This window comes from Lolium perenne, chromosome 2 (genome assembly GCF_019359855.2).
Source record: "Lolium perenne isolate Kyuss_39 chromosome 2, Kyuss_2.0, whole genome shotgun sequence".
NCBI classification, from domain to species: Eukaryota; Viridiplantae; Streptophyta; class Magnoliopsida; order Poales; family Poaceae; genus Lolium; species Lolium perenne.
In genome coordinates this window covers 239844087-239866349 of record NC_067245.2, presented here as the reverse complement: position 1 = coordinate 239866349, position 22263 = coordinate 239844087, and the positions used below count along the sequence as shown (strand labels likewise).

General features: G+C 45.6%; 2 protein-coding genes across 2 annotated transcripts; one reads left to right on the top strand and one right to left on the bottom strand.

The window, feature by feature from the left end:
- The first annotated feature begins 6702 nt into the window (after positions 1–6702).
- LOC127335372 (uncharacterized) lies at positions 6703–10514 on the top strand. Its single transcript, XM_051362018.2, has 8 exons — positions 6703–7016; positions 8192–8352; positions 8502–8564; positions 8686–8752; positions 8838–8938; positions 9284–9328; positions 9495–9950; positions 10038–10514. Exons 2-8 carry the CDS (start codon positions 8221–8223, stop codon positions 10206–10208), a joined length of 1035 nt encoding a protein of 344 aa, XP_051217978.1. The 5' UTR covers positions 6703–7016; positions 8192–8220; the 3' UTR covers positions 10209–10514.
- A 2665-nt stretch (positions 10515–13179) lies between these two features.
- On the bottom strand, positions 13180–15231 carry LOC127335371 (dolabradiene monooxygenase). Its single transcript, XM_051362017.2, has 2 exons — positions 14163–15231; positions 13180–14076 (listed from the first exon to the last, which is right to left on the bottom strand). The coding sequence occupies exons 1-2, from the start codon at positions 15132–15134 to the stop codon at positions 13438–13440; spliced, it is 1611 nt and encodes a 536-aa protein (XP_051217977.1). The 5' UTR covers positions 15135–15231; the 3' UTR covers positions 13180–13437.
- Between the last annotated feature and the right edge of the window lie 7032 nt (positions 15232–22263).

The window sequence follows — 22263 nt, the reverse complement described above, 5'->3', positions numbered from 1 at the left end:
CGGTCGTAGATCCGCGATCTAATCCAACGCCCCAGCTTCGCCCATACCGTTTCGGGTTTAAACACCCACTGACGGGTGGCCCCCGCTGTCAGGCAGCCCGCGCGGCACTGGACCGTGGCTGGGCTGGCCTTGGGCCGTTTAAATTGAATCTGGCCCATTTAGTTTTCCCGCCGGCCTGTTAATTCAAATCCCGTTTAAATAATATCAAATGAATTTCAATACTGCCCCTACTTTGAAATTCAATAGATTCAAATTGGCTAAACCAAATTTAGTGAACTTTATATGGTTGGAAAGCTATTGAAATTATCTAGCCAATGCCACTGGCCTCATGGCCAGATTCTTTGTAGAATAAATGTGATAAAAATAACAAGATAGGGACTTTTCCCTATTCAAATAATTCTTAAAAATCAACCAAAATAGATATTAAGTTAATTCAAACTCTAATAGCTCACATTTGACTTACACTAATTGTTTATGCAATAAAATGGTGTGGTCACTTTGTATGATCATGCCATGGTTTAATGAATGGATGATATGGCTAGTTTAACTAGTTGATATTGTCCAAAACTATTAAAGTAAATTATGTGGAGTCTTATACTTTATTTAAACTTGTCTCACATGAATTCATGGGATGTTTGTACCCCTGGTCCAAACTCTCTTATATGAATTACTTGAGATTTAAATCATGTGTAGGGTTATTAAATGATATGAGGTGATCCGCCTCATTTAAATCATTTCTCCAAATGATGATGATGAACATTTGACTTAGGTCAATATGAGTTCATACATGATTGTTCAAGAAATTAAATCTTAAGAAGATTTCAATGAGAGGAAGTTATTTCTCAAGAACCCTATGGAAACTATCATTTACATATTAAATACAAAGAGGTGAATTCTATTTAAACAACACAGCCCATGCACCCTAAGTAGATTATTTGTGTGCATAGAATAGTTTGTGTGTTTATATGTGATGTATGGAATAGCCATTGAATTAGTGAGTAATTATACTCGTATTCAAATTTAGACGGTAGCACCGGAGAGTACGCCGAAGAAGAAGGTTGCTACCAAGAGGAGGAGGAGGAGGAACAGTTTGAGAACTACCAAGGCAAGCTATTATTCTTGCAAAGTGCAAAGCCCCTTGGGGCAAGGAGCCATGATTCTTATCTTTTCTTACATGAACCTATCCCAAGTTTTTACTTTACAAGTTTTACTTGTTTTCTAAAAGAGTTACTTTTATAGTTAACTTTGGTCAAAGTATAAGTTGGATACTAGAGTAGTGAGTAGTCTCTTCCAAGCAAAGCAAGATAGCACCCCTCATGATTTAGAGCTAGTGCTAATGAATTAAAACTTGACTACTCTAGATGGGAACAATGTGAATTTGAAATGAATTTGAAACCTTGGAATGAAGATGCATTCCATTGAATGATTTTTGAAGGTGAATATGACCAAGAGAAGATGGTGATTTTTGATAAACAATGATGTTGGTTTGAATGCGATACCTTTCCAATTATTAAGTACCCCCACAATACCTGATTATGGGTAGGGCTTAACTGGAAGTTTATGCATCTTAGTATGGGTTCCCTCTAAACAAGCGTCATCGGGGTTATGCCGAAAGCTGCCTCTACCACAAAAGAAATGATATGATATGATGCGAAATGAGGTGAATGTCCGGCCCAAGCCCTGTGCAGTTCCCAGGTTGACAGTTGGTCTTCACTGGGAGGCCAAGCTCATGGGGAGAGGTGCTCATACTAGGATTCGTAAGTGAAAGGTTATGGTTGATGATCCGCGTACTGTGTTACGATGATTCGGGGTAATCCCGACGGATGAAATCAAATGTTGTGGCACAAGTGTGCAACCTCTGCAGAGTGTAAACCTATTCGAATAGCCGCGTCCACGGTTACGGACGGTTGGAAAGGCCATACAGTTTCCGATGTCATATCTTTGAAAATGATGTTGAAAAGGATGATGGTGAAATGACTTGTGGTGAATTGAATTGAAATCACCCCTGGAATGGTGGGAATGACACTAATGTTCCCACTTGAGTTAGTTAGCACTTGAATAAGCTTTTTCTCAAAACTTTGTGAACTAAAACTAGCTTTATGCAAATAAACTAGAGCTTAGCAAACCATACTAGAATGTCTAGCACTTACATTAGTAGTAGTTTGCGAGTACTCATCGTACTCACGGCTTTGTCCCTGGCTATTCAAATGGCCAGAGTATGAAGATGACCAAGGAGATGACCAGCAGGACGCCTACGGCAACTAAGCGCCTTCCGACGTCAAGCGTTGGTCTGTGGACTAGAGAGTCCTTGTATCTTACGCTTCCGCTATGTTGAACTATGAACTTGTGTTTGTTCGTTGATCAATAGATCAACTATTCGTGTAATATGGATCATGTGATTCCAATTTGTAAGACTTATGGTTTGTAATGAATGATGACTGTGATACTTAACTATTATGCCTCGCAACAACAATATTCCTGGGATTGCAATGTATGACATAATAGGCATTCGGACTTAAAAATCCGGGTGTTAAGCCGAAGAACGAGGAGTACTAGGTGGACTAGACGAACCAGAGGATGGCGTCGAAGGGGGCGCATCAGAAGTAGGAGGGAGGGGAGGAGGGACAGCAGGGGGTGCATCCGGAAAAAGAAGAAAAGAGATATCATCCACCGGGTAAGTACCCGAGGTGGGGCGAGGATAGAAGGGACGCGTCTCATCAAATGTGACGTCACGAGAGATGCTCATCCGACGACCAACGGGGTCCCAACAGCGATAGCCCTTATGCTCATCACTGTATCCGAGAAAAACACACTCAACAGACTGAGCGGTCAGTTTGGTACGTTCGCGAGGAGGCAGAAGGACATAGCAGACGCAACCAAATGAACGGAGAGTCGAGTAGTCTGGAGAAACACCAGAGAGACGCTCGAGAGGAATGCCACCCTGTAGAGCAGCGGAAGGCTGAATGTTAATAAGGTGGGCCGACGTAGCGACAGCCTCAGCCCAGAAATGTGGCGGAAGAGAAGAGGCAATCATCATAGCACGGGTGGTCTCAAGAAGATGACGATGCTTACGCTCGGCGACGCCATTTTGAGCATGCGCGCCGGGACAAGAAAACTGAGCGAGGGTACCCTCCTCAGCAAGGACACCACGAAGGTGCTGAGAGATATACTCACCAGCAGAATCAGCACGGAACACGTGAATGGGTGAGGAATACTGAGTGCGGACCATGGCCGCAAAACGCTGATAAATAGAGAGCACCTCACTGCGAGAGTGCATGAAAAACACCCAGGTGTACCGTGAAAAATCATCAATGAATAAGATATAGTATCGATGGCCCCCTTTCGAAGCGAAGGGAGCCGGACCCCAAACATCTGAATGGACTAAATCGAACGGTCGCTGAGAGACAGACACACTAGTAGGATAGGGAAGCTGAATCTGTTTGCCTAACCTACAACCCTGACAGTGTAACGACCCATCTCCAGAGACAGACCCTAGAAGGCCGCGATGAACCAAAGACGACAGGCGAGAGTCACAAAGGTGACCAAGACGATGATGCCACTGCTGAAAAGAGCCGGTGACAGAGGCAACAACCGGAGGAGAACTGGCAGATGAAGTGGCGTGGAAGGAACACGAAGCTTGATCCTAACTCCCAAAGCCCCGGAGATCGACGGCTACGAGGGCCAGCTCCAACCAGGGCTGTGTGCGACGATCCTGAACCGCACAAGACTCAGCGTCAAGAATGACGCGACAACCAGAATCGGTGAGCTGGCTAGCAGAGAAAAGGTTCATCTGAAGGCGAGGAACATGAGAAACATCAGGGACAGAGAAAGAGGGAGTAGAAAGGGTGCCTGTACTAGAAACGGGAATAGAGGTACCATCAGCCGTGACAACACGGACAGGAGAAATAAGAGACCGAAGAGCAGACAAGATAGAAGACTCGGGAGTCATATGAAAGGAAGCTCCAGAATCCAGATACTACGGGGACGTACCTGACTGTGAAGAAAGTGGTGGTCGCGCAGTGCCAGAAAGAGCCGATCAGAACCAGCGACGCCGGCGAGAAGAGTGCGGAGTAGCGAGCAGACCACGAAGACCCCCGAGAATGTCCTGATCGAGAGAGTGCAACTGCAGAAGATCTGAAGAGCGCCCTGGCGACGATCCGGGAAGCTGACGTAAAGCGGGATCCCGCGTCCAGCAGGTGGAGGAAGTGTGGCCAACCTTGCCACAGTAGGTGCAATGAGGACGAGGGCGAGGACTCGGACCGTGAGGCTGCTGACGTAAACTGGAATCCCAAGCATCAAGCAGGCAGTGAAGCTGCGCTATCTCATGCGTAGAGAGGGGCGCGACTGGAGAGGTCGAAGTACAATCAGGTGCCGATGAGGAGCTATCATCCACACGCACAGAGGCCACCAAAGGGGGTGACGGAGAGCAACACGCCGATGAAGACAGAGTCGGCAAAGCGCGGTCATAACCACGTGAAGAGGCCGCAAAAGTCGATGTAGAGCGGCATGCCGACGCAGACGGAGTCGACGAAGCGTGGCCATAACCGCGGGAAGAGGCCGCGAAAGTCGATGTAGAGCGGCAGGCCGATATAGAGGAAGTCGGCGAAGCGCGGGCAGAGCCGCGTGAAGAGGCCGCAAAAGTCGATGTAGAGCGGCAGGCCGACATAGACGAAGTCGGCGAAGAGCGGGTAGAGCCGCGTGAAGAGGCCACAAAAGTCGATGTAGAGCGGCAGGCCGAGGGAGACAAAATCGGCGAAGCACGGACAGAGCCGCGGGAAGAGGCCGTGAAAGTCGGTGAAGAGCGACGAGCCGACGTAGACGGAGTCGGTGAAGCGCGGGCAGAGCCGCGTGAAGAGGCCGCAAACGGCGACGAAGAATAGGTAGCAGTCATGCACGGAGGCAGCGGACAAATATCAAGTACCGAAGGTGGGCCCAAAGAAGGGCGGGATTAGCGGAAGACATAGCTTTTTTTTTTGCTTTTTTTTTTAGACGAAAGTCAACCGACCAGGGACATCGGGCGCCTGGGAAGATCGAAGGAAGGAGCAGCACGCGGAAGATCGAAGGAAGGAGCAGCACGCCTGGGCGCCTGGGAAGCCAAGCCACGCGCACGCAGTAGGAGCAGCACGCGCAGGACGTGGAGAGGTTGGACGGAGGACTCACGCGGGCGATCTGATGCGGGCGGCCTCACGCGATGAGAACGGGCCGGCGGAATCAGGCGGAATCGAAGCCAAGCCACGCACGCAGCGGAATCGGGCGGCCTCGCGGAGCAGAGGAGATCGAAGCCAAGCCACGCACGCAGCAGAATCGGGCGGCCTCGCGCGGGCGAATCGGGGCGGACGGCCGCGGGTCGCGCGGGTCAAGCAGCAGAGGACGTCGGGCGAATCGGGGCGGAGCGGAGAACTGATCGGCCGGAACAAGCTTGAACGTCGGCCGTACGACTAGAGGAGGAGGATCAATTTTGCTCTGATACCATGTTAAGGTAATATGCTTGTTGTATTACCAGGGGGTCAAAGGCCACAATATATAGTACATGTACAGATGCAAATATGCAGGAAGCCCCCTAACATATGGGAAAACTACAATATACAGATATATACTCTAACAGATACTCTCTCTATTGGCTGTTTGACTTTGAAGAGTCCGTTGCCAATAATCATTTTTATACCATCCATAATTATTAAAAAAAAGAGCCAAATACAACAAGTTTTGCCTAGCTCCAGTTAGAGCAAGTATAATAAGTCCTAATCAGCTGGCTATAAGGATTAAAATACTACATTATTGCTTAGTTGGAGGAGAGAGAGGAGGAGAGAGAAGAAGAGTGAGCTCTTATGCAAGAGCCAGCTCTAGCACGTGCTCCTAGGCATTTTGTGAGAGTGAAATGTGGGTCATATATTGATAAAGTACTACATTTTATAGCTCACTATTGTATATGTTGACTCTAAGTTAGCTATAGATGACATGACACTTGGTTTATAGCCAGCAGCTAGCTACACTATTGGAATTGCTCTTAGGGTGTTTGACTGCTTGTAGTAGTAGGAGGTGGATATGCTCCGAGGAACCAGATTTGACATGTTCAACCGAGAGTCCGAGACGTGCTAGCTCGGTAAATATATGGTAGCTAACGTACAAAATGGAAGACGGCGACGGCATTGTTACCTTGTACTCGGTGACGGCATGATGGTATGTGTCGGATTGTCTCGATCTGTGCTAGCTAGAGAGGTAGTGAATTATTCGTGAAAGCAGAGGAAACACCAAGCGAAACCAGACGTCCATCTTCGTTTCCTCTCATCATGACCTGCTTTTCCTTGGTTTCACTTTGTCTCTCTGTGTGTGTAGAGGATCCAAAGAGCGCACGGGGATAAGATCGCACTGTCTTTCAAACACGACAGCCTCGTGCGTAGACCGGATAACCGGATTAGCTGCGCTAGCAAACTACGAGATAGTGGTACTCATAACGCACTAGTAGAAAAAGGTCCTTTAGTTCCGATTCGTAAGTGCAGGCGAGCCACAGGAGTTGACCCAAGGCGCCGGTGGCCGGCCGGCTTTTGCCAGGTGCCACCGCAGAGCAGAGGGGCTGCCACTTTTCCAAAAGCCGAACCTCGGCTTCCACACCAGCAAACCCAGCACGGCGCTAGGGGCAGTACGGTAATTTTGCCGCCAGCGTGTAGAGAGGGGCGCTACTATTCTTCTACTACTCTGGTGTGGTCAGCACACGAGCAGCCATGGCAGAAGCAGCGCCGAAGTTTCTCTCCCAGCGCCCGCCGGTCCACGCCTATATATACACCGCGCCCGCGCACGCCATCTCCCCGAGCGAGACCCAGCCCGCTCTCCTCCAGTCCAGACCTGGCGGTTTGACTTTCTGAATCGGAGAACCGAACGCGCCTCTGCTCGGGAATTTCCAGGAGGAGGAGCCGATTCGTCGCGATTCCTGGAAGGAAGCGCGTTGGATTCAGGGAGGAGCGGCAGGAGGAGAGGAGGCGCATCTCCGTCGCTGGGATTTCGCTCCGATCGAGGAGGTAACCTCCGCCGCTCGCTCTTTGATTTTGGGCTGCTGGGCTCCGTGGGGATTCCGGCATCGTTCGTGCAGTGATTCGTCGTCCTGCTGCTCGTACCGCGGCGTGATCCGACGGGAATTGGGTGGGAGGTTGGTGGGCTGCCCCCCTGGGTGTCAGTTAACTTGCGGGGATTGGGATCCTCGCAGAGTTCTCTGCCTGCCCCCCTTTGCTGGAGGACCTCTCTGACTGATGTGTCGGTAGTAGCGTTAAACAAATCCCCTGCCAAAGCATTTCTGCGGGGTTGCGTCTGCTATCACTGGTTCAGGGGTTTAGCGGTCACCGAGCAGGGCCGTGCTTGATCTGCACTGCCAACCTCCTTGTCCCACCGAGGAAGCTGAATCTGGGTAGACTGAGCTTTGCTGTTGTGGCACAGTTTCTCAATCCTGGACCTGAGAAGGAAGGTAGCTTGGGTTGCTATTCCACCTATGTGTCGGTTCCTTTTAGTTCCGTCATCGTGCACACTAGAGTTCCGTGAAGGCGACAGAATTGCGCAGAAAGTTAGTTCAGATTTTGCTAGAAGCATGTAGTGCTCTGTGTCCGTTCCTTTTAGCTCCGGCATCATGCACACTAGAGTTCCGTGAAGGTGACAGAATTGTGCAGAAAGTTAGTTCAATTTCTCTTAGAAGTGCCATACTAGGTTGCAGAGTGGAGAAAGTTCCATTCCGTTAGTTACCTGTTATGATTAGCGAGTAGCCATATAGATGTGATGGTCCATGGAATAGTTTGGCGCCTGAAAGATCTCCGGTTGGGTTGATCCATTAGTTAGTATAGTTGCACATAGCCTCCTCTTTGTAGTTCCATTTCTGAGACTGTAGAATCTGTTAAGAATTGTTGTATCACTCACAACTGGTTGATTTTTGTACGGTGTGTATTGTTCTTAATTGGCTTTTGGTCATCTGGCGTTTGGTCACTCCTATTGCTGTGTTATTTTACTGTAGTTAGCTAGATACATGAGTTGTCTTCTGAAATCAGAATGTCAGCACCTCTGTACGTTTAAAACCCTGTCGTATGTACCTCCCTTTTTTCTAAAGGAATACATATATATATGTGTTCTTGTTTGAAGAGTTGTGATTTTGTGTAGCCAATTATCTATTCTTCTGTCAAGGCAAAACCTAATTTCAATTGTATGTCTTCAGCTTTCTTACTGAACTTAACTGGTAGCGCAATGAAAGCACCATCGCTACTTGTTCGGTGTTTTCCTGGCTTGGTTCCAAGCAAGGCCACTAGTTGTGTGCCAGTTGTCTCAGAGAGGGATCTGCATCTGCCATCACCAGCTGTTGAAATAATCCCATCAAAGGTAATACTTGTTGATCCTTCATACATGGACGAACAGCTATAGTACTTGTGTCTACAGAGGGTCTTTTGAACTGTAGATTGGTGATAATAAATTGTATTAGTATTATTGGTACAGACAGTGAAATAAAGTATGTCTTGAATCTTTTTCAGAGTGCTCATCCTTACAAATATGCTGGAGAGAAGGTCGATGTCCAAGGTCTTGATGTTTTCAAGGTAACACAAAAATTTGTATTCTGGCTGTCACTAAATTTTGTGCGGTTCTGCTAGCAATTTATCAAATATTCAAGTTATTAATTTTAAATTTCAATGCGGGGTATTCTTTGTTGTGTTTCAGGGGAAGGTCAGTGTAGCGGATATGATAGCCTTTTCCCCTTCTGAAGTACCATCATCAAAGCATGATGGTAAGCTTGTAACCAGTATGCAATATTTTTTCTCTCTGAATGTACTTTTGGAAAAACTTGCTCATTCTTGTTTTTCTTTTCTCAGGGAGTCTCAAATACTGGGAGAGCTCCATTACTCTTGTGAACATTGTTAAAAATGAGATCCGGGATGGGCAGCTGAGCTTCAGGGGCAAGCGAGTTCTGGAGGTAACTTGCCATTTTATACATTTTATGTTAATGGTGCTCTTTAATTTCGTAGTAGGTCTATGGCCCTGCTTGCTTCTATAGAAACAGAATGCGTGCTGCGCTGTCTGGATTTCTGCAGGCCACTAGTTTTAGGTACTTAATTTATTCCGATTTCCTATAGGAAAAATATTTTGAGCTTGATGTCTATGTACACAAAGCAGCTGCTAAATTTGTTTTTGACTATGCCTACTGCACTAGCTGTCATAGTTTTCAGAGATCTTCAAAATTCAGCCTTATGGCTAGCAGCATGTACTCTATTTTTAGTTCATTCATGAATCATTAATTTTATTTTGACAATTGGTGCAGCTTGGATGTGGATCTGGCCTAGCTGGGATTTTTGCTTGCTTGAAGGTGTGTTCATCATCTCTCTACTGCTTTGAACTTTTATCAAATCTATTCAGTACTTCTTATTTCAAAATTTATCTACAGTTTTCTTTAATTTTGGAGACTGCATGTCTTTGCCTTTTCTTGTCATACATAAACCGTGGATTGACTTGTTTCTTAAATTCCACTACAGGGTGCATCTATAGTTCACTTCCAGGACACAAATGCAGAAACAATAAGATGCAGAACAATGCCGAACGTGCTTGCAAATCTTGAGCAGGCTCGGGATAGGCAGAACAGACCATCGGAGAGCCCTGTAACACCATCTCGACAGCTGTTAGCTCCCGTTGTCCATTTCTATGCCGGGGAGTGGGATGAGCTGCCTACAATTCTCTCGGTTGTGCACACACCTGCACCACCAACAAATCTTAGCTTCTCTGAGGATGATTTTAATGATGGCTCCAGTAGCTATGATGGAAGCAGTATAGTTGGTCAGGACCCTAGGAGATCCAGAAAGCTTTCTGGCAGCCGCGCATGGGAGAGGGCCACCGAGACTGACCCGGCAGATGCAGGGTACGATGTAATTTTGATTCCAGAGATCCCGAATGCTGTCAACTCCCTAAAGAAGATCTATGCCCTTGTCACAAAGGTCAGTTCTTCACTCATGTTTGCCCTTCCATGTGTCATATGCACATAGCCAGTGTTTAAATTGTGAGTGCCATTCCTATTCCTGCAGTGCCTACGCCCACCTTATGGAGTCCTGTATGTGGCTTCAAAGAAGAACTTTGTTGGTTCCAACAGCAGCGCAAGACAGCTTAGAGCTTTGATGGAGGAGGAAGGTGTCCTTAGTGGCCACTTCTTAACTGAGCTATCTGACAGGGAGATATGGAAGTTCTTTTTCAAGTAACCAGCAAATCCAGGAACTTGAAGAAGATGAGTCATGGCCTCGTACACACAATTTTTTGATGTCTACTTCCGCAGCGCTGTACATACCACGACACGTAGTTCCATTAATTCTTTGGTAACAGGTTCAAAATATGCGTCAGTTGTTAAACTTGCAAATGAGTTGGCATTTTGACCCTTTTGTAGATCTCCTGTTTCGTACCTGTTAAGTAGCGACATCAAATTGTGTTGACCTTTTGTATACCGAATCTATGGTGCTGGCCTTCTAGTCGCAGCATGATATCAGCAATATGTACAAATCGTTGTTACACTTGCTTGTCAGTCTTACTTGGATGGTGTGTATGCCTCTGTAGTTGGGTATTTTGTGGATTTGTCAATAAATTTGGACTGATCTATGCCATCCAAACTCTACAAATTGAAATTTTGACACCCATAAAATATTGAACTCAATCACTTCGTTTATTTTCACGACGTGTGCATACCTTATGCTAGAAGGCAGAAAACTAGAAACACGGTTTTCAAATTAAATTTTGTGTGTTCGTCACTTTGTTCGGCCCATCCGTATCCAGATATGTGGAGTGATTGGAGTCTTCTTGAGCGTGATTGGTTGCTCGCAAGCTTGTTTTCCGTGTTTGGTAGGTTCGGTCACATGGAATTGCTTCAGACCAGTCACAATGGAAAGTATCATACACTAGTATCATGTACATGATACTAGTTTGTGATACCACATCCACTAGTTTCAATAAGCCCAATAAACCGGTATGGAGGGAGTATCATAATATGATATTATACTTATGTCATATTTAATGTTTTGTAGAATCTCAATGCAAATGAGTGTATATGATGTATTTGTCATGAAGTTTTCTAGGTTTATGTGTCATGATACGGTATCATATTAATACTACTACTCTCATCTCTCACCTCATTAATTGATGTGATACATCAGATTTTTGCCAACATAACATGCATGATACTACTTATGATACACCCATTGGGGCTAGTCTCAGCGCATGGAAATTAAAGCGGTCCAAAAGTTAGCCTAGAAGGCACGCGTTGGCGAGCGCAAATCGACGAAAGGCTTGGGAAAACGTGGGGGAGATGGCGGGAGCTGGAAACTGGCTCCGCGTTTAAGCGCGCAAAGTAGCCTCACTGCTCCCCATAGTTCGATCACCACCAGTTTAGAACAAAATCCACTCTAGCAACTCCGTCACCGGCTCTATCACTCTCGCTGTCATGTTGTCCAACGGGTGTGGCTGTAACATATCTGACTGGTGAACCGTCTCAGCCTCCATCAATCTCTGATCCCTATTATCTCTGGCTTCGGCAGAATGAGGCCTCCATCGAAGAAGACTGTAAGCACCTATAGCCATATCCCCCATCTACCGTTAGTGCTGTAGCTCGTTTGCTTAAACCTCGGGCCGATTTAGCTCATATGTATGCCACATCGAAATAATTAGGCCGAGCTGTTGAGGCTATTTGTTCAAGAAGGTGCCCTTGTAGCTGTGTTTCAGGCTTGGATCCTTTTGATGCTTAAGAGAAAGAGAGTCGTCGACACGCTAGGCCCCGGGTCACATATGCACCAATTTTTGAGCGTGCTAGAGAAATGATGACAAATCTGAACTACATCTACATCAATGGCGACATAGAAGTTGTGAACATGCTTACGATGAAAAGAGCGGCTTTTAACCAACTTGTGCAAACATTAAGGTCAAGGCAGATGCTCAGAGATAGCATCCACATATGCATCGAAGAGCAAGTGGCTATGATCCTTCATGTTCTTCGACATAATCAAAGACTCGAGTAAAATTCACAACTCATGGAGGAGATCAACTCTCTCAGTACTTCAAGGAAGTCTTGTATGCTATTGGAGAGCTCAGAGGAGAGATGATCACACCGCCATCTGTAAGCACTCCCACCAAGATCAAAGATAGTTACAACTCATTTCCATATTTCAAACTGAGCAACATAATCTTTCAGACGATTACACACTTGTATTGCACTGACGTCTAACAATTTGTTCATGTTCATGTTAGGATTGTATTGGGGCCAAAATATGCTTAACACTGTTGATTTTGATATGAGGTTCACATATGTACTTGCTGGGTGGGAAGGTTTAGCTCATGATGCAATGATTCTTGCTGATAGCTTGGAGAGACATGACAACATCCAAGTCACTGAGGGTAAGTTGTACCTAGCTGATATACCGCCCTAGATTTCTGCCACCCGTCAGGTCAGCAAGCTACCATCTCAATGAGCTAGTTCTCATCAAGGTTCTACCCAAAAATGCCAAGGAGCTTTTCAATCTTAGACACTCTAGCCTTAGAGTCACTGTTGAGAGCGCATCCGCTACTCTGAAGAACAGATTTAAGATCCTTGATCTGAAGCCGTTCCACACCTTCTCCACCCAAGTTAAACTAGTTCTTGCATGTTGTATTCTGCACAACTACATCATATGTGGGGTTTGGATGAGTTCTTCGTGGAGGAGAATGTTGTGACGCTGACGATGTTGATGTTGGCCATCGTGTCGGTGCCACCAATAAGGAGTCCTGGAGGAACAAGAGGCAGAAGTGGCAAGATGGTATGTGGGCTAACAAGGGCGATACCGGGATCTGAAGAAGATGAAGAATGAGATGTTTCATGCCATCTTCTGCTATGAACTACCCATGTTTATGTCTATAACTAATACTTATGTGCTAAAGCAACCATTTGATATTTGCTAGGGCTTAACTACATATGTACAACTGCCATTTGAAATTAGATAGGGCTAAACGACGCTATTTTAGTTTTATTTGTTAGTTTGATTTGCTATTATACTAACTGTTAGTTCTAAGGTAGAAACAATAATGTCACTATTTTGGAGAAGTGGAATCTAGAACACAGGAGTGTATACAACCAAACACTCGTAATTTCCGTCTTCCTACCTAGATTTCATCTTCGTTGCCAACCAAACAATATGCATAAACGAGACGAAAAAGTATTGTTAGTAACCAAATAATCTGCCATTTAAAGATATAAACTTGGCCAGTTTTATCATGTCTCTAAAAAGAAGATCTCGTTGAATGAAGATAAATGCTGCGAGCAGCCAATCATGCACCCTTGAAGAACAGCCACATGCGGACGCCGAACGGTGGACCGCTCTATGCTGCGAAGTACACAACCGAAAGATACACTACACATATGCTGATCCGCATGCAGCATTATTATCCCTATGCGTGCGGCACGAGCTGGGTAGTTTAATTTGCAAATGGAATACGTTGCACAGCGCGCAGCACGAGCTTGGACTTCCTCCGTATGGTGATGCCGAACTCCTCGGACATGTCCAGCCCCTCCGGCCTCCCGCCGCCGGGGAGCTCCCAGTCGAAGTGGTAGAGGAGGCTGGCGAGCACCAGCTCCATGTTGGCCAGCCCGAGCGCCATGCCGGGGCATATCCTCCTGCCGGCGCCGAAGGGGATGAACTCAAAGTCGCCACCCTTGAAGTCCACCGCGGCGGCGGCGGCGCCGGTCTCCTCGGTGAATCTCTCCGGCTTGAACGCTTCGGCGTCTTCCCAGTAGGCGCCGTCCCTGCCCAGGGCCCAGGCGTTCACCAGCACCTTGGTTCCCTCGGGGATGTGGTAGCCCATCACGTCGCACGGCTCCCGGCACTGGCGCGGAATCAGGAACGGCAACGGCACGTGCAGCCGCAGCGTCTCCCTTATCACCAGGTGCAGGTAGCTCAGCCTGCCGACGTCGTCCTCGGTTAGCCTGTGTTGGCCGTCGAATGCCTCTCGCACCTCCGCCTGGGCCTTGCGGAGGACGCGCGGGTTTCTGATGAGCTCCGACATGGTCCACTCCAGTGTCGTCGACGAGGTCTCGCTCCCGGCCGCGAAGATCTCCTGGAATCATTTGGGTATTGAGGTTGTTGTGACAGTTGAGCTTGGATTTGAGTAAAGTATGAAATAAGTAATATATGGTAACTAACCATGACGAAGGTGGTGATGATCTCGGCGGTGAGCGGGCACTGCACGCCGCCCTCCTTCTGCAGCCTCAGCAGCACGCCGAGCAGGTCCTCCTCGTCCTCCTCGCTCCCCCCCTCGCCGCCGTCGGCGCGCCCACGGATGATATCGGCCATGATGTCGCGCACGTCGCGGTTGCAGCGCTCAGTCTCACGGATCGCGCCGCTGATCCAGCGCGCCAGCGGCGATGACGGGTACAAGTCGGCCAGGTTGAAGCCGCCGGTGAGTTTCCCCGCAATGTCCAGCTCCCGGAGGAACTCGTCGCGCCGCGGGCACCGGCTGCCGACGGCCGACCGCACCACGATGTCGGTCACCATGCGGGACATCCGCTTGCCGATCTCGACCACGGCACTGCCGCCGGCGCCTTGAGCGCACTCGTCGGCGACGGAGCGGAGCAAGGCGGCGGCCTCGTCCTCCCGAATGTGGCGGAAGGACTGGACGCGGCGCGCGCTGAGGAGCTCGAGCACGCATATCTTCCGGAGCTGGCGCCACAGGTCACTGTAGGGGGAGAAGAGGATGTCCTCGCCGCCGCGGCTGAAGATGGCCAGCGTTGGCGTCAGGTGGCGGCTGGCGAAGGCCGCGTCGTGTGTCTTCAGGACCTCCTGGGCGCCCTCGGCGGAGGAGACGACCAACGTGGGCACGGCGCCGAACCGGAGCAGCATGAGCGGCCCGTGCCTGCCGGAGAGCTCCCGTAGGGCCCGGTGTGGCAGGGCGCCGTGGCGCGACAGCAGGATGTGGTGGAGGCTGCCGACCAGCGGCAGCTGCCATGGCCCCGGCGGCAGACGCTTGCTCGGCGCCGGCGGCGACGAGGTGTAGATGAGCTTGGCCAGCAGGAGGATTAGGGCGATGACGAAGCCGAGCAACGGCAGTGCTTCAAGATCCATCGATAAAGGATTGGCGGTGGCCTTGGGTGTATGATATGAGATGGAGAATCGCATTTTCGTGAGTGGCTCTGTACTCTTTGAACACACTAGAACAGTGGCACGTGTTGCCGTGGTGGTGCTGAATCACCACACCGCGTTTAATTCTGTGGTATGCATTGGTACCATTGTATTACGAGTATGATAAGATTATGAAATGGTACCCCGTCTTTTTTAGCAATTGTCGCGGCATGGGTGTATCTAAAGAAAGAGACATTTACAATGAATTTTCACTTGTAATGGTGAAGCCTTTCCTTCTCGAATATCGGTATTTTTTTTAACACGACGATAAAAGCTTATTAAAAAGATACTAGTTGTCTAGTTAATTACGAAAATCCGAGTAAACGCTAGGTGGACTTTCCTCCCGGCCGCTCGTTGCCCGAGGTCAAGATGGACGCCTTGGTGGACGGTAGGGTTTCCTCCCGGCCCCTCGCGGGGTAGGGGAAGGGGGGCTAGGTGGAGTTTCTCTCAATATGGGCATTTTACCTACTTGCACAAGTGAACTTGAGAAATACACAATGAAATACCACGAAACGCAGAGCAGTGCATGTGGGAGTAGCATCTTTGGACTATGGAGTTATGAAGAAGATTGGTCAATATAGAGCAAAAGTTGTTGTGGCAGGATTCAAGGAAAATCGCACAACAACGAGTGTGGTGTTTTGTAGGCCAAGCTATATGTAATTTTTTTATTTTCAACCACTTAAAATTGGTGTTTCAAAGTTTTAAAAAAATCCGAAATAAAATTCTAGAGGTAGCCAATGATACATGCTACAGTGGTGTAAAATCTTATTGCAAAATAATTCGTATTCTAGGCTACATAAAACTGGCAAAATCTGACAAATTTATAGTCTTAAAATATGCACTATTCACTATAAAATTTGTGAAAATCTGTTATTTTTGTGTAGCCTAAAATATGAATTAGTTTGTATTGAGATTTTACACCGTTGTAGTATTCATTATTACCTATATGTAGAATTTTGATTTGGATTTTTTAAACTTTAAAACATAAATTATAAGTGTCTACAAATAAAGGGCTACATGTAGCTCGGCCTTCGTTTTAAGTTGCCTACAACAACGTCATTTGGTGGACTGGCCAAACAAGTAATCTACAACAGCTAATATAAAACGGACGAAGTAACTGGTAAATAAGGTTGCTAGACCTAATGGCAATGAATCAAAGCTTGCTTTACAAGTGGCTAAAACACCGGAGAGACAAGTGACTAAGTGAGGTGATGCAGACTATCTTGCATAGGAAATCAAAGATCAAAGATCAGGCCTCGACTCCATTAGCACCAGACGGTGCTGGCTCATTTCGGGTATGGACTTCTAAAGTTAAATAGTATCCTCCAAATTTGCTATGATCTAGTGGTAGTTTTTTCAGTTAAACAGTATCATCCAAATGTGCTATGATCTAGTGGTAGTTTTTCTTCTTCTTTAGAATGATCTGCTGGTAGTTAATGTAGCGAAAACAATATTTGAGAGGACGAAAGGGGACAATTGGGTGAAAGAACACCCTTTATACATAAAAAAAAACCTAGGTTATTACATTTTAGGGTGTGTTTGGTTGGTGCCCATTCTAGCCCTACCAAATATTTAGCAAGAGTTAGGTGCCAATTTTTTGGTCAAGGAATCCATTGCCCACATTTTGCTTATTATTTGGCAAGAATCGGTGAGTGAGATGGGTGCACATGCATTAGCAGCCAATATTTTGGCTACAATCCAAGCAATAACAAAACGTGATGGGTAACCAATTTTTTGGCAAGGCTGTTTGATGAACCAAACGAAACAAACTCTTAACCTTCACCAAATCGGTGACTAGCCAGTGTGTGATTGAGAAATGACATTAACAGGAGACTTAAAAAGATATTGTGGGGAGAAACATCAACGTCGCAACGATTACGTTATTTGGTCTATGTGATTCGTCTGATTGGAGAGGGATATGAAAACTTTCACTTTTGAACAAGGTTTTGTGACATATGTATGTACCTTCATAAAAGAGCATCTCTATCAGATGGACAAAAACGGCTTCTAATCCCTAAAATTTGCCTCCACTCCAGAAAAAATAACTACAGTAAAAAAACATGTTGCCGTTGTGAAGGTCCCCACCCCATCCACGCACGTAGATCCCAATGATATGTTGTATGTCTCTTCTAGCTGGCATGCGGTTTAAATGTGTAGCGAACAAGCGCACCATGTTTCCACCTATGTGGAACGCGGAAGTACATCATGGGCAGACCGAGCAAGTACATAGTTCATTTCTTTTGCGGGGAAATATCAAGGCTTTTTATTCATCAAAGACACCCGCACTATATCAATGATCACCTATTCTAACAGAAAGCACATGAACACTAGTTTTCTTGGGTTTACTAGGACGTGAAACATTATTAGAAGCATCTTCACAAAATATAATATGTTCATCTTCTACATTTTCAGTAACCAAGTCTTTTACTATTGCTACCACAGGTTTAATAGTTATTCGTTCATCATGTTCTATAGCTTTCTTTTTACTTTTATCAACCACACTAGTTACAATAGAATTTTCCTTTACCTTGGCAGTGAAATGTACTTTTTCAATATAAGGTTCAGACAAAACACGATCAACAATACAAACTTCAATATTTCTAGCAGGAACACAAGTAAAAATATCATTATAAGGTGCATGATACTTGCTCCAATCCTTTTTGGGAACATCAAGATAAGAGGCAAAAGCCTTAAAACAATTTGCAAGAACTTGAGAATCAAGATCATAAACAACACTAATATTATGAAAGTCATCAATTTTGCATAAGAGATTCAAGACATTCATAATCATAATTAATACCTGACTTTCTTCCTTTATCATTCTCCCATCCTTCAGTATTTTCCTGAATGCGGTCGAGAAGATCCCATTTAGCTTTTTCCTTCATACGTGTAAATGATCCGGAACAAGAAGCATCAAATAAATTCTTATTATGAAGAGAAAGCCTTGCATAGAAGTTATTAATAACAATATTACTGGGGAGCTCATGAATGAGGCATTTGAGCATTAGTGACTTCAATCTCCCCCACGCTTGGGCAATACTCTCTCCATCTTGAGGCCATAAATTATATATTTAATTCCGGTCTTTATGAATCTCACTTGGAGGATAGAATTTAGAATAAAAGAGAGGTACAATTTCCTCCCATCCAATAGATCGGCCATTCTTCAGCATTTAATACCATTACGTAGCTCTTTCCTTAAGTGATAAAGAGAATAATTTCCTCTTAACCTGGTCCATTGAGATACCTGCACACTTGAACAACTCGCATAATTCTTGTATAAAGAGTAAATAATCACCCGAATGGATAGTTTCATCTCCAAAATAGCAGGTATTTGTAACACGTTCAACAATTTTCATAGGTATTTTAAAAGGATCCAATTGAGTACGCGGTCGTTCATCTACTACCGTAACAGTGATATTAGTAATGCCAAATAGAGAGTCAAATGGAGACGTCTCCATATTGAAATAAAACAGTAACAAACGGAAATAAAAACAACACTTACAATAAAAGTTACCTTTATTAATTCCACTCTTCAATATCGCTTCACTCCCCAGCAACGATGCTAGAAAATAGTCTTGATGACCCACAACTATAGGAGGTGTATCATAGTACTTTTGATAAATAAGAGTGTCGAACCCAACGAGGAGAAGAATGTGTTGATGAGCAATTTTGATCGAGGATTCACTGTAAACACGAGCAAACAGATTTGCAGGGGTATTTGGTATTGCAAAGTACGAGTAAATAAAATGCACTAATAATAATTGCAGCGAGTGACCTAATCCTTTTCAGAGCAAAGGACAAGACGGTTGTTTTACTTATGATAAACAAACGTTTCTGAGGACACACGGGAATTACGTCAAGTGCTTTCGCTTCACATAGCCGAATAATATTCAATGGTTTGGTAAGTATTGTGTGGGTGAACCTATGCTAATGCACTACCCCATACTTGGACTAATACATACTTATGATTATACCTCTAGCAAGCATCCGCAACTACAGGAAAGTAATTAAGATAAATCTAACCACATCCTTAAACTTTGAGATCCTACAATCCCTCGTGCACCGGTTTCCCAACGGGGGTTTGGGTTTCTGTCGCTCCCGCAACCCCACAATTAGTAGTCAAATACACGATGCATTCCCCTAGGCCCATAAAGATGAAGTATCATGTAGTCGACGTTCACATGATACTACTAGAAGAATAGCACCACAAGTTAAATATCATATCATTGCAAATTACTCAACATAGTTCCACTAGTAACAACATGACTTCTCCCATGTCCTCAAGAAATAAACGAACTACTCACGAGACATCATATGGATCATAATCAGAGGTGATATAATGATAAATAACAATCTGGACATAAACCTTAATTCAATGGTTTCACTCAATAGCATCAACTACAAGGAGTAATCAACACCGGGAAAATTTCCCCTATGAACTAGACAAGTATCAAGCCCAAGATGTTACACTTGGACGGCGTGGAGACGTCGGTGATGATGGTGCTTGTGGTGGAGATGATGGTGATGATGATCCCCTCTCTGGGAAGGAATTTCCCCGGCAGATTTCAGTCTGCCGGAGAGCTTTTCTCCCTCTCTGGTTCTCCGTCCCGTAGCGGCGGCGGAATATTTCTCTCGTCGTACCCCCGATCTTAGGTTTCCCCAGGGGTTGAAATATGCGACGGGGCGTCGTTAGAAGTGGACCAGGGGTGGCCACACCATGCCTAGGCGCGGCCTGGGGTGGGCTCGCGCCTAGGGGTGGTTTGGAGCCCCCTGGCCCATCTCGGCCTCCTCTTGTGGCTTCCCCCGTCACACGTAAAAATATGATTTTATGTATCTTTGTTGGAATTTTTGGTCTTCAGAAATATGGTGCCTTGATAGTCCTTTTTCTAGAAGATTCCTGGATCCGGTGGTTAATTCTCCAATAATCATCAAACATGCAAAAATAGATGGAATAATATAAGTATCACCTCTAAATATGGAATATATCAATGAATAACAGTAAATTATGATATAAAATTTTCGCGAAAACGCAAAAGCCTTGCGTTTCGATGCATTGATAAATAAAGAAGAGTTTATGTACAAGTCCGAGGACGGACACAACACGCCGTACAACTCAACCCAAGAAAAAGAAACTAATCTAGGGGAGCAGCTGGCGCACACCCCGGGCTCCCGCGTCCGCCCATTCCCGCGCCTCAGCCACGATGTCGTTGAATAAGGATGTCACCGAAGGCCGCGTGTTGTCGAAGACTGCCGCGTTCCGGTGCTTCCAAATCCACCATGCCGTAAGCATGATCACCGACGAAGTGCCCTTGCGCAGCTGGCGAGGGGTGGACCGCACCACCAGCGACCACCACTCCGCGAAGTCACCTCAGTCATGGGAGGGTCTGCAGTGGATCGAATCCACGACAGAACCTTGATACGCGTACAGCACGCGACCGTTGGGAACCCCAAGAGGAAGGTGTGATGCGTACAGCGGCAAGTTTTCCCTCAGTAAGAAACCAAGGTTTATCGAACCAGTAGGAGCCAAGAAGCACGTTGAAGGTTGATGGCGGCGAGATGTAGTGCGGCGCAACACCAGGGATTCCGGCGCCAACGTGGAACCTGCACAACACAACCAAAGTACTTTGCCCCAACGTAACAGTGAAGTTGTCAATCTCACCGGCTTGCTGTAACAAAGGATTAGATGTATAGTGTGGATGATGATTGTTTGCCGAAAACAGTAGAACAAGTATTGCAGTAGATTGTTGTAATGTCCCAGGTTTAGAGACGATCGAGGGGTAGATTTTAGAAAGGGATGTGCATTGCATGGTAAATTCTGGGGAAATTTCGCGCTTTTAAACAAAAACTGCATCGAAGGGGAACAAGTTTCTCTCTCGACACCTTACAGGGTTAGGGTTTCGAGAGTGCGACAAACTTGCATCTCACTTAACTAGTTTAGGGTTTTGAGAAGAGAGGGGAGAGTTTGCATCAAACTTAAGTTGCATGATTGAATTCTAAATTAAGTGACATGGTTGAATTCAAACCAAAGTTGAATTTGAATTTCAAATTCAAATATTAAATAAATACCCTAAATATTTGAATTGTGAGGAAATTCATTAAGTAAATAATACATAACACACATTATGAATAATTTAAACAATAAGACAAGCTCATTAGAGAAAACCTTGAGCTTTATTGATTAACACACAAGATACATTGTCTTTACAATATTCATAATGGAAATAAATGAATTTTACAACACATTACAAGAATTTGAGAAATTGAAAAAATAAAAGAAAATAAAAAGAAAAGTACAAGGATGGATTCTATCCTAAATACTACAAGCTCATCTTCACTTGATCTTGGATTTGATGACTTCCATATCCATTTTGATCAATTGCTGATCCCTGCACATAATCACAACAAAAAGAAGTTATGCCAAGTGGCATATCCACTTGGCAGGTTAGAAGAACAATGAAAATGAGGGGATATGGATCAACTCTGTCGAAGCTGATCATCTCCCAGCCGAGCACATGCCAGATACCAAGTATCTGGTATACACGCACACACAAGCAGCTCACACAGCCTGTGTGCATGCTCAACACCAAACCACTGAGTGTGCATGTAGCACAACACACACACACATCAGCAGTGAGTCACAAAGTGTGCCAGACCAAGCTGTCGACCAGGGAGAGCAAGGGAGCACCAAATATAAGCTTTTCGAAGCAAACCCTAAGCCATATCCATCTACAGGATTCACTGGGTAAGTAAACAAGAACAAAAGAACAAAAGAACACAAGAACAATGCATCTTTGTTCAATCTGCCTAACTCACCACAGCACTGAATCAAGCACCACAAGATTGCAAGGAGGAGCAGGGCAAGCACAAGCTCAACACTGAAGAAATCCTCTACATCAACAAACAATCTAGGAGCTGGAGTGAGGTATAAACCAAATCAACCTGAGCAAAACCAAGTTTTGCTCATAAATAAGCATACAATGCATCACAGGAGCACAGAGGGGTAGAATACCTGTTTGTGTCATCATCAGCTACAAAGCCATTTGGTGCAAGCAAATATGGGTAAAGACTCTAGGAAATCATCCTATGGGAACATCGGTCATGTAAATCGATTGCATAAGCCCAGAAG